Source organism: Coturnix japonica, chromosome 1 (genome assembly GCF_001577835.2).
Source record: "Coturnix japonica isolate 7356 chromosome 1, Coturnix japonica 2.1, whole genome shotgun sequence".
NCBI lineage: Eukaryota > Metazoa > Chordata > Aves > Galliformes > Phasianidae > Coturnix > Coturnix japonica.
In genome coordinates this window covers 70,634,189-70,647,510 of record NC_029516.1, presented here as the reverse complement: position 1 = coordinate 70,647,510, position 13,322 = coordinate 70,634,189, and the positions used below count along the sequence as shown (strand labels likewise).

General features: G+C 38.7%; 1 protein-coding gene across 1 annotated transcript in view; it reads right to left on the bottom strand.

Annotated features, from left to right (window-relative positions):
* TBX15 (T-box transcription factor 15) overlaps positions 1 to 13,322 on the bottom strand; it is an 86,044-nt gene that overhangs the window by 19,903 nt on the left and 52,819 nt on the right. The window contains exons 3-6 of the mRNA XM_015874154.2: positions 7,853 to 7,954; positions 5,668 to 5,839; positions 5,123 to 5,290; positions 1,732 to 1,796 (exon numbers count right to left, since the gene is read on the bottom strand). Of these exons, the coding sequence (XP_015729640.1) occupies positions 1,732 to 1,796; positions 5,123 to 5,290; positions 5,668 to 5,839; positions 7,853 to 7,954 (507 nt within the window). The remainder of the gene's footprint in view (positions 1 to 1,731; positions 1,797 to 5,122; positions 5,291 to 5,667; positions 5,840 to 7,852; positions 7,955 to 13,322) is intronic.

Here is a 13,322-nt window from a genome sequence, read left to right as displayed (position 1 = left end):
CCAACCTTTTCAGGAAACTGTCCAAATTCACTGTGCTTGGACCTTATTAATGCCTTCCATGTTCATCTAGCCCACCATGGACCTGGAACTGCATCAATCCCTCTTCTGAGCCCAGCCTCCAGTGCAGCTGCAGCTGCACACAGGGAAGACCTTGTACAGGGGCATATGCTATTTCCCCCAAGCAGGGATGGAGAGAAGAGCACATGTACCCTAAATATCAGAACTAATACTCTTGATGGGGATTAAATAAGGATTGGAATGTCTTTTCACAAAGCAGCTTTGTGATGGAACCTAGAAAGTTTTTTGAGTGAGTAGGATATATTCTCTGTGAAGATGTATTTAAATGGGTGATTGAAAACACAGGGGAGTTGCCCACTCATTGAAGGCTTCCAAGTCAAACCATGAATGAAGTTGCAGTCCTGGTGAAAGCAGTCAAGAGGACTATGCAAGTAAAGACTAAATCACAATACCCATGGGGGCAGCAGATGAAGACAGTGAACACAACTTGTACTCTGGCCAACACATTCAAAGCCTTGCTTTACTACCTTAATGCTCTTGTAATGTAGTCATATATGTTCAATTTCATCATTAATTTAATGTTAAAAGCCTTTGTCATGCTGATTCAAAGGATGCCCACGTCATTGGTAAAACTGAAATATTTAAGTTTATCACACACTGTTGGAGTTGTGCACGACACCATAACGTCTTCCACTAATACAAAAGGTTTTTCCATAAAAGTTTCTGCTTTTACACTGATCTATTAAAATATAAAGTATTCTAAGTAGTGTTTAAGGTGTTCAATTTAATCTTTTCATAAAAATCCAGACAAAATTTAGTAGCATAAAGTGAAAAACTTTGACATCACCAGAGAAAAACTGAAAAGTTTCAAAACCCTATCAAAAAGTCAATCTTCTCTTCTGATATAAAGCAAGCATCTGTACTCCAAGTTTTAGATTTTCCTATGAAAATTACAAGATAAACCTATCTTTTAGCCAGACTCAGGAGTGATTAAAAAAATGAATAAAATGTAGAAGCGTCTAGATCCCTCTTAACCCCTTTTATAGCATCATTCCTTATTTTGCAGAGAATTAACATTGCACCTATTTGTTCATTTTCCAAACTGCAGCCCCCTAATTTTCCATCTCAGTTCTTCATTTCAGCAACAGATATTTCTGAGGAGCTCTACAGTATCTGCACAAGTTCATTTATTTTAACTAATATTTTGTGTATTTTAGTGTTATACCAGTAATATGTATATAGAAGCCTATCAGAGAAGCTAAAGAATATTTTGATCATGTTCTAAACAACCAATAGAAAGATTCAGAGAAACGTGGAAAAAAAAGAAGTAAGCATAATATAATAATTATATAAATTATTAAATAATTTCACTATTAAGATAGGAAAAAGGTCAGCAAAATGAATATAAGAAGAAAATACCCTGAAGAATAGTGATTATGGAAAAGATGTTGGCATAAAAGTGAATATTTAATTAAATATCCAACAGCAAAAATACACAGTCACAGAAAAATAAAAAAATGTAAAGCAGGAAAGTGATGCTGTTTGACAGGTCTAATAGTATACAGAACCACATCTAGGGCTTGGGTTTGGAGACTGCATGACCAAAGCTTCCCTCTACAGTTAGAAAATGCTGCTCTTGGTTCCTAGGTAAATGCCCCGTGCACTCATCAAGGAAGGAGATCAGTTTAGACACACAAAAAAATCTGTCCTTACCTGTTTCTTCCAGAATCTCTGAAGCCTTTAGCAAAAGGGTTTCTGTCAATTTTTAGTCTGGTGATCTACAAAAGAAGGATAAGAGAATTTGTGCATCTCCTCAAAAACTATTTTTCTTTCAATAAATTAAAATTAGGGATGATTACCACTCTTTTCCAAGACACCTCTATGATTAATTTTTGTATGCTTTGCCACAGATTTATGTTAAATTCACCCTTCATTGTCTATAAGTAGACCATCAGTTTAGCAAAAAAGTAGTGCAGCACCAGGAAACCTGCCTTTGCTGTTTGTCTCTGAACATTTGCAGAGCACAGCACTGGAGATAAGAAGCTATTCCAAAGAAGAAACCCTAGGATCTACAACCCAGCAATGGCCCTGCATTTTCAGGAAGCAGGCTCACCATATTGGTTGGCAGTAGGGGTATCCCCACCCCAGCGTTCCCAGTTCCCAACAGCTGGATGAACTCATGGGCCTTAAAGCAATGCTGAGGAGAAAAGGCCAGGCAAAGTGCAGCCTACAGTCTTCCAAAGACAGCAGCTGGCCACCTGATCACATGCACAGCTGCCGTGATGCTCAGCATCTGGGTGGCCTTCAAGGAATTGCTGTTGTGGAAATCATTTCTTTCCCCTTTTTTTAACAAAGAAGATAACTGGACAGTGTTTTTTGAGGAATGTTCCCTCCAGTTTTCTTTCTTGCTTGCTTGCTTGCTTGCTTTTTTTAACAGAAATTCCATGTTTTCAAGAATGGAAAATAATACTGAGATACTGAGGTGCTGACTTTGCATTCTGTGATATCCCTAATCTGATACCTTCTCTGGGTCAGCCTCCCCTTGTCCTCTACACACTGGCTCTGAAAAGGAACCAAGACCTCCAGATCCAGCTGAATTTGAGGTGTTTTTTGCTGAAACTGCTCAAAAGGGACTAGTTCAATATAAACTGATGTAAAGTGGACTTGCAGGTGTCTTTCTTCTGTCAGAATCAAGCCCTTACTTCTGGATATTAGCTTCAGATATGGAATGCAGTTCCTATTTTTGCAGAAGCTTAATTTGTGAACTTAATTTCCGCTAGGCTGACTTTGCAGCTGTCCTGGGACTTGTGTGTACAGAGACAGAAATGTTGTGTGGAGTATGAAGTTACAGTAGAGGGAATCCCTGTGGTGGCTTTGCTAACATTTTACAACTCTTTCCTGAGACACTTCTCCCAGTAAGGCAAAGTTTTACAACCACTGGAGGGCAAGTGTGTGGATTCAGTGGATTTATATTTATTTTTAATAAAAAAGCTTTTTCATCCCTCCAGAATCTCCTTCATTGCTGCTACAAAAATACCCCAAAAATGTTTTGGAAGAAAGAAAACACAAATGTTTGGAATTCAGAGATGATAGGAAGAAATTTCAGTGCTTTTTTCTTACAGTAAGGTGGCGTACAGACTTCCTTCCTTTCCCTCTTGCAAATTGTGTCTTATACATCTGATCATCAGAAAAAAAAATGTCAACTTTTGAAAACCTGTCATTTCTTCTCCTTTCTCTATATTCTTTCTGTGTTTGGTCTACAGTTATAAGTTTACTGAGTTCAAGAATAGGGGTGGGAGAGCAAGAGTAGAAAGTTACAAGTGCTACAGTGATAGTGAATCCACCATGGTGGTGTAATGTTTGGACTTTCTCTCTGCTCAAATAGTTTATTCCATTTTGGATTCTGTATGAAGCCAGTTTGAGGGATTGGACTGAGAAAAAATTAGGAATAGGTAGAAACAGCCATAGGAACACTGCTTTTATATGTTACAAAACAAAAAGTGTGTAAAAATTCACTGGCTAGTTATGACAGTCTGCCCTGAACTGATTTAAATGGTTCTTGTACTTAGTACACTGTTGTCCTATGTGTTCATGACTTCACTTTCCAGAAGCTCAGATGGCAGCACAGAGAGATGTTTGCCTTACCATTTCTGATTCAAGCCTCCAGTAGAATGTATGGAAGAAAATTGTGTAAATTATTCTCCCAACAGGCTTTGTAACAGATTGTTTTTCTTCTAATGTGGCTTGTGTCATCATTCCATCTCTCAAACTCAAATCTCAAATCTCATTATTTGTCCTTTCAAACTCACTCTCAAATCTCATCACACACAGCAAAAAGCCTCATCAACTGAGATTTTCTTTGACACGGCTGGGAAAAAATTACCTTACACTGAATTTTTAATGTCATCACAACAGTTTCCCCCCCATTCCTCCAAGGAGGATTATGGCAGGAATTGGAAATGTTGTGCACATCTCATCTGAGAATAAGATAAAGAGTACATGTACATGAACAAGATGAGCATGCCAAGCCTAAAGCATGGCAGAAGTGGTGTGAAGACTGGAGGAGTGACAGGGGCAGAAGTGGCTGGCAAATAAGCAGCACATGTGAAGAGTATGGAGAGAATGGATGGATACAAAGAGCTCTCAGCATGTACAGTGACCATGCCTGCAGAAGCAATGAAGCAGACAACCTCCTTCTTCAAAGGCTTTGTTTCAAGAGACAAAATGAAGGAGAAAAGACAGCAAAACTGTGGAATTCAGAGTCCAACCCTTCCCAAAACTTCATTATTTGCTATAGCCTCAAATGCATATTTTTCTTTAAACACTAATGTTTTCCTAATAATTGTTGTCCTTTTGAAGATATCTTATATTTTGAGAAGGAATTCTGTGATCAAATGCTAGTGTGGACTGAATTTACAGTTTTGGGTGCCAAGAAGACTAATTCAAGAAAAATGGCAGATCTGTCACAAAGCTCCTTAGTCAATGCTTCTGCAGAAAGAATCCCACTGCAACAATACATTTTCCTTATATCTGGATTCACTAGTAATTCTTTACTGTAATTCTTTACAGGATCAGGATCAAATATGAATTGTGCATAAGAATTTTATTTAGTGTGCAATAAATAGACTACTGTTGCTCATACTCAAAAGCTTCTTTTGTGAATAAACCACTGATGTTCCTTTTTCTTAAAGCTTCTACCTTCACTGAAATGAAAAATAAAGTTTTGTCTGCTAGATAATGGCTCTGAAGTGTCTGTACTGCTTCAAAACTGCAGTGTGGACAGGACATTGGAGTTTGAACCACAAGGTGGCAAAGAACAGTGAACAAAAATACGTACCTCTGTGGCTGATCTCATCTACTTATTTTACAGTAAAAATGACAGGTGTCTTGTCTCCAAAATGGTTGTCTGGGTCTATTTTGTGTCTACTGACTAACTCACAGCAAGCATTTTGTTTTTGTGCAGAAAAGTACAGTGGGCTTGTAAACTGGACACACTTATTTAGCCATATTTCTTGGAGAAGTTAATGACTCACAAACACAAGAAGCACACCAACTTTTTTATGGGCACCCCGCATAAAAGATGCTTGAAGACACAAAACTTTACCTGTTGATTCTGGTAGGCTGTCACAGTGGTGAACACAGTCTCAGGGAAGTTGAAGGTTTTAACCCCATCTCCTGAAGGAACTGGCTTCGTCGGAGAAAGATCACTGCTGAAATCCTTGCGGATGACATGAACACGAGGCTGGTACTTATGCATTGAATGTAAGATTATCTGAAACAGAAAAAAAGAGGAGGAATACATTTTTTTTTCCTAAAAATTCTGCACTACATCCACAGGTACAAGAACACAGGAATGGAGTGAGGACTAATAAAATAGAGTTACTCTTTCTTACAAGTTCATATGACACAAACATCAGTTGACCTGTCAAATTGGACTTTTTGGAAGAGAAATAGGCTTGTTGCTTTAAAGGGACAACAACCATTTGAGGAAAAGCACTAAAGTAGGGAAAAACATTTCCACAACCATGGGGAGTGTCTACACTTGTGGGGTCACCAGGACAGGGGTGCATTAGTGCAACAGCATCGCTATTCTGATTCTGGGATGAGCAAGGCTGGGAAAGTATGAACTAAAATTAGCTTCTAACTTACATGTCCTTGATCATCAAGTTCATTGTTGGTCAGCTTGAGCTTGTCAAAACTGACCACCTGCCTCATCCAAGTGTCTCCAGAAGCCAATGAGTCTGGGTGGATGTAAACCCTTGGGGGCACTGGAGAGTCAGCATTGCCAGCCACCATCCATTTGGAGCTGTGGTACACATACCTGGAAGAGGAAGAGGTGATGGGTAAGAAAAATTGTCACTCAGCCTTTGCAGGAACATTTCCAGAGTTCTCCCTCTCCTGCCACCCTACCACACACACTCCAAGAACTCATTTGCAGTCAGGGGGGAATGTGCTTTATTGCAACCTCCTACCTTCTAAATGAAAGCCAGATTACCTCTGAGCCACTTGTTCGGACTTGATTCCTTATTAAAACCACCTTCACAGTTATTTTCCCTGTAAAACTCTGCCACATGTGCCTCCTTAACTCCTTAACCCTCTCTGAGCCAGAGTAAGAGGACGGAAAATAGTAAATAAAGCTCGCTCTGAAAATCACAGAATCACAGAATTACAGAATGTCAGGGATTCGAATGGACCTTGAAAGATCACCTAGTCCAGTCCTCCTGCCAGAGCAGGAACACCTAAATTAGGTCACACAGGAAAATGTCCAGGCAGGTTTTGAATATTGATAAGTGATCTGTGATCTCTGGAAATATGCATTGATGGCCATGCCAGATTGTACAAAACATACATTCAACCAGAAAGGCCAAAATCCTTTGGATACCACCAGAACAACCGATAAAAAATAATGTCTCATTTAAAATATGGTGAAATCAGAAACCCTATTTATTATAACCAATGTCAGGATTAGAGGAAAAAAATTAAATTATCTTCCGTGTTCCTGACCTAACCATCCTGTGTATGCCAAAAATTCCTCTCCTACAGCTCTTCCTAGCTCTTTCTTTCTGTCCTGTGGCTCCTGCAGTCTAAAGTATTTCACAAACAGTCCTGCTAACACCTCTTAATTCTGCCCTGCACTGCCCTTCCTTAGGTCTCTACTCAGCTCTGCGAAGCTATTTCAGTCCTTACCTACTTACAGTGATTCATTTCCTGTATTTTTAAAAGAAATGGAGAAGAATGTTCATTCATTTCAGCACTAGTTTATTCTATGTGGTTGCATAAACTGGCAAGGGCAGAAACAGAATATAAGACAGTCTTCTAATTTTTGAGTTAAATACTCTCAGATTGTCATGGTTTTGTACATTACATTGAAGGAAAGAGGCAAAATAACTAACTGGTTCTAGGGAACTGTCTTGATGCTACCAAAAATTTACTTTCCTGAGAAACACTTTGCATAATCTGAGAGAAAAATGCAATATTTAGCATTTGAGGAAAAGTTCTTGACTCCTTGAGATGTGGAGTAGTAAGTACTATTTTGGGAAAATAGTTGCTCTCAAGGATCTTATGAGTATAGATAAATCATTTCTGTCTGGGTCATATTGCTTCAATAGGTGCATATCCTTATGCTACAGGGCCCATGGCAGAACACATTACTGCAGGCGGAATCTTAGGAGACTGCAGTCCAGGATGATTGGCTTTCTGGGCTACAAGTACATATTGCCTGCTGAGATTGTTTTTCAGCAATCAGTACCCCAAGATACTTCTCCTCAGGGCTGCTCTCAATTCATTCTCCATCCAGCCTGTATCTGTGCTTCAGATTGTCCCAGTCCAGGTTCAGGATCTTGCACTTGTCCTTACTGAACTTCTGGAGGTTTGCACAGACCCGCCTCTCAAACCTACTGAACTTGCTCTCCCTTCCCTCCTACACGTTGACTATACCATAAAGTAGAGTGCTTACGGTTCACTCAGTCCTACTGTCATTGTCACCGATAATGATAAGTAGAGCCAGTCCCAATATCATCCCCTGAGGTATGACATTTGTCACTGATCACCTGAATATCAAGCTGTTGATTGCAACCCTTTGAGTGATACCAATTCCTTATGCACTGAGTGGTCTATCCATCTCAGATCAAATGTGCAAGGAACTATTTTAAACCTCTGTGGTTTTGTCTTACAATTCTGGTCAGCTCACCTAAAGCCTTAAACCAACAGAGTCTCCTCCAGCATACTTTAGCAAAAGTGTATAACGACATATTATACACTATTGCCTTTATTGGGCTTTTACCGACACTGATACATCACAAAATGCTCCTATCTCTATGCCTATAAAGCTTACCTGTATCTCTTGTTATCCACAGGTACAATATCCATAGCAATATAATATTGCTGGTGTGGATCCAAACCTGTTATTTTCACCCTCATGGCTGGAAACATTCTCCTAGGAATAGAAGGGTAGAAACAAGGGAGAAAATGGTGAATAATGAAGCTGAACAAGCTCTTTGATCTGTCTCTGACACCAGAATCATGCTACTTTTACAAAGATCACTTCTTGGCGTGACACATAATGAACTTAGTATGGATAGCAAAGATTGCTCTGTCAGTGCTTTGAATCATCCTTGTTTTTTGTTGCTGTTGCTTTATTGGTGGTGGTGTTTTTGTTATTTGTTTCTTTGTTTTTCCATTTAAGAAAAGGAATAGCAGGATAAAAACCTGTTAGTAAGGCACTCTCAGTCAAGTACTTTCTATTCCTGACTCCTGGTATTTAGCCTTCCAGACAAATTGTCCCTCAAGTCCAGGCTCCACTCTCAGTGCTTCACTATAGATGTAGGCAGCATATATATTCTATTTTGCTGTTTTTTCTTTTCATCTAGCACTATGGTCTCATGACACACCAAATGCTTACTTTGAGAAAATTACATTTCAGTATGGATTTTAATTGTACTGGAATAATATCTAAAGAAAAACCATCATTACAGAAGATTACAGACTCTTGACTTTACGTTCATAGACACTTAAGAAAAAGGTGCCTTAAATGAATTTGCTTATTAGACCTACATCCCACAATTAACAGAAATACTGGTAGTGTCACTATGGCTTTCCTGAAGTCTAACTTTTTTGTAAATGTCATCTTCTATGTGATGTCTAATCCCATTATGTCTTAATTTTTTTCTTTTGATAGGTAAGTTATGAAGCTTCTACAACAAAAAATTATTTCCCTGCTTTTCTTCTCTTGTCTGAACACAGAAGAGCTGTACTTTGCTCTGGTCACTGTTCCGGACCAAGTGTACAACAAACCTTGACCTGAGGTCCCACAAGAGAGTATTATTCAGTTGTACTACTTCTATCCAGAAGATACAGAACTTTGTTGGGAGAAACTAAAAATACTGAGTACCAATGTGTAATTACATGCTGATCCTCTGACAGGTAGATGACTCTATATGGAATGAGAGTAGGTTAGATGGAAAGGGAATATTAAAGGGGAAATAAATAAATAGTATTAAAATGATGATGGCAGAATTAAAAATAAAAATAAAAAATAAAATAAATAAAATAAATAAAAATAAAAATATCTTTGTTTACTGTTTCCAGAGGCCTCCATAGAAACCACCATCACATTTTGTCTTCTTGTTTAGTGAAGAGTAGTGAAATGTCTGAGAAGATTTACATCTCCACCCAACATTTTTATTTCTTGAAGTATTAACAATAGAGTCTGGAAGAGGGAAAAATGGAAATGTTTGTGGACATCTCCAAACATGCCTTTCAAAAACTGCACTGTGACTGTGAGAAATTATTTCATTCTTTCTTTCCCATCTGCACTACATATATACACTTGGAGAAGAGGGTGGGAAGGAAAAGCTCAGTGCTCAGCATTCACCCTGCCCACAGCTTTTCCATTTCAGGCCATTGAGAGGCAAAGTTCTGATGTATTAGTAATTAAAGCTGCCTAGGAAAAGGCTTTCATTGCAGAGGTGGGGAAAACATCACCTCGCAGCTGCCAGCAAACTGCTAGAGTTATGAGAGACGTAAAAGTATCAGAAAAGTTGCCTGCAGAAACCCTTCAAGGAGAGAGTAGATTTGTGGAGTTGATGGTGTAAGTTTGCTAGCTAAGCAGTTAAGGGGGAGGAAAAGAAATAACGGATAGTCTTCAGTGTCTTGAGGGCATTACCTTGTTTCTATCATAATGGCTCATTAAATCTGCCAAACCAAATGGGTACAGAATGTGGCATTTTATGAATCCACTCTCCTTAATTGGATAGAGGTGGCTTGGGAGTAGCTTAAGAGGTGGGTCATGTTTCAGAGGGTTGATGAGAAATCCAGGATTTAATCTGAGTCTCTTTGAGACTAAATCTGCACACTACATTGGGAAAACTGAATGCTTTGTGTTCCCAGCAACTGTCTCCAACACTTCAATCCTGTGTAAGGTTGCAATATAGCTTATGGGCTTGTTTACTTATGAAATACCTTGTAAAAGATTGCCACAGACCATTCAACAGGCTTAGAGGCTAATCTCTACTGGAGAAAGCATGACTGAACCCACTGCTTTCTCTAAGGCTTAAGTATATTTATAAAGTTTTGTAAAATATTACTGTGATGATTTTCTGTGGGTGTAAAAATAACTTGGGTTTGTTTTTTTTTTTACATAAGGATGTGGCCTGGAATTATCACAGCAGGTCTCCAGCAGCACTGCTACATCATCCCTGGAAAGGGGAAGATGGAAAAGGCAGAAATAAACAGTAGTGACTGAGGGACTTGGGTGGAATGTGATATGAATCCCTGTGCTCTTCCTGTGAAGTTTTTGAGCAGGCACTTCACATTAAAGGATAAGAATCTAAGAGGTACCTGGCAGGTTATCTCAAAACACAAGTGCAATTCCTTGCAGCTTTTCAAACACTTGAAATCCTGCACAGATAGCTTGTTAGGAATTCACATAGCATGTGAACTGATGTCACATGACAGTTTAAAAGAACTGACAAAATTCACCATAATTTTCATGACTGTTCAGCATAATGATTTATACACTGCTTAAATCAAAGAAAAACTAACTTCAATGGGATTACATTTGCTCAAGGGTGACATCTGCTAAATGGAAACCCTAAAATGAAAATGTGTTCTTCAGTTACAGCAAAAGACCGTTTGTATTTAGCACAATCTTATTGACAGTAACAGACAGAACAGACACTTCCCATCATAACAAATCTGATTAAGTAACTGTAAAATATTCAGACTGATTTAGATGCGCAGATTAGGTGTATGTAGCATTTACAATGTGCAGAACTCTGCAGGGTAGCCTGAATATACAGCTATTTTACACCTCATAATACTTTGTCTTTTAAGACTGGTGCCAAATGTGTATTTGTTTAGAAAAACAAACTTGTGAGGAGTTAAAGTGAGGGGCAGGAAGGGAAGACGTGAACACTACATCAGAATTCCACAACTAAATCTTTGCTGCTGCCTTTAACTGAAGAGCACCTTGGAACTCTTGCTTCCTTCCACTGGAAACAGAACAATTATTTGGTAGTGTGAACAGCTGCAAGTATGTGTTTCATAGAACTCAGGCTCATAGTACAAGGCAGGCAAAGAAAATCCAGTCAATATACCACTTATCAGGAGGCAGAGAGGAGCAAGGCCACCTCTTACATTCACTATTCTCTTTTAATTCCATTCTTATTACTGAGCCTAGCATGAGCACCCAGCTTCAAGACATCCCTCAGTACAGATTTGGTAGCTATGATAAGACTCCTGTGATTGTTACCCTCATTTCTGAGAAGAAATCCCAAATTTGCTAAAGATAGAATCAGTATCCTTGGAGGAACACCTTCCAGTTGTGCCTGTGTACTTGGCCACCCTTGTGTAATCACCCCCATGAACTGTTTCCCTCCTAAGGCGGGACTTAAAGTAAGTTTATTTTATTTTGTAGAGTTTAAAGCTCCCTTTCAAACCAAAAGGAGATAAAAGAGATTGTAGATTGGAATGCACTGCAGCTGACAGAAAGAAATTTGCATCTTTTGCAAAAAGAACAAAGGACTCTTGTTATAAGAATCTTATTAAGTCTGAATAGCAACATTCTGGTAGAAAGAAAGAAGGGAAAATTCTAAGAGGACTGTAGTCAGTTCACGGAAACAGATCAAAAAATAGGCATCTATAAATGCAACTTCAAGAAAGAAAAAAAAGAGAAATTGGATTTAAATGTGAGTGGAAGTGGAGTTTAAAAGTTAGAAAGTGTAGTAGGCCTGATGTAAGCAGGATATAGTTCCAGAAATAAGTTTGAAATGAGAATGGAGACTAGAAACTAGCATTAATCAGTAAGAGCAAAAAGTCTTCGTGAAAACAAGCTGGATCCAAGGAGTGTCTTACCACTCATAGAAAGTTAAGGAGCTGCTGTACGTATAGGCAACCGACTCTGCAATTACAAGGGTTTTCAAAATAAGAAGGCCTTGTAGGATTCTAATAGGATTTCTAGAGGGAAATTGACAAAAAGGAGAACAGTCTTCCCTGGAGAAGCAAGAAATAGGAAATGAAGCTGTGCACCTCTCAAAATTTCAATTAGTAATAGGAAATCCTGAACAGATAATAACAATTCATGTCTCGCTTTGTCAGAAATCGTGCTATCTAATCTATGGGATGCACAATGTATCTGTACCTGTGAAGAAACAGAATTCAGTTCTCATCTATCACAGAAACATCCACTCTGAAAAAAGGGTATGTTTAATCAAAAATATTAAATATTTAAATAGTATGTTTCTTCAAATCTGTTAGGACTGTCCCAGTAAACAGATGTCCTGGGTAAATAAATTGACCAGATCTTCTTTATGCTTTGCAGTGATTAACTTTAAAATATAGTCAGCAGAAAAAAATCTCCTCCAATACTGTTAATATAACCACTGGAGATAACATTAAATGGTAAAGACATGTACATTTAGTAGCTATACATGAAGACTGCTCTGAAAGCAATGCCTCCTATTTTATTATGTTGGCGCATGATATCAGAGGAGAAGGCTAGTGATGTAGTAGTATATGTTGGATTTTTGTGCCAATATCTCATTACATTTTGTTGTGTGACAGATGGCAGCTGAGAGGCAGTCTGACAAAATGGTGTCTGACATGGAAATGAAGAAGCAAAAATGAGTCATTGAATTCCTACATGCAGAAAAAAAATGTTACCCACTGACATTCATCAGTGTTTGCTGAATGCTTATGGAGACAAAACAGAGGACGTGAGCACAGTCAGGCGGTGAGTGGTGTGTTTCAGCTGTGGTGATGGTGATGAGAAAGACAAGCTGAGTTCTGAACAGCCACACACAGCTGTCACACCACAAAATGAAGAGCGTCTCAATCAACTCATCCCCACAAATCAGCAAAATGCAGTCAGAGAACTGTGTATGGAGCTGAATATCTGTTTCAGTGCATTGGAAATGATAGTGACAGTGTTGGAACAGAACAAAGTTTGTAGTAGATGAGTCCTATGAATGCTCACACAGGAACAGAAAGAACTTCATACGCAAATATGTGTCTATTGAACCACTCAGTATGAGGCTGTAGGTTGCAATTTTCTGGATCAAATCATTACAAGATGCAGAATCACAACTATAAGCTAGAGTAAAAATGGCAGTCCATGGAGTGGCGACATGAATTCCCCTCAGAAGAAAAGGTTCAAGATGAAGCCTTTAGTGGGTAAAATGATGTGCATTGTCTTTTGGGTTAGGAAAGGAGTGATCCTTCTGGATTTCCACCAATGCTGATCGCTTGTGAAAATGCACAGATAATGCTGGGTTATGCTGAAAAGTAGAGTTTTGTAGCTATCAAGT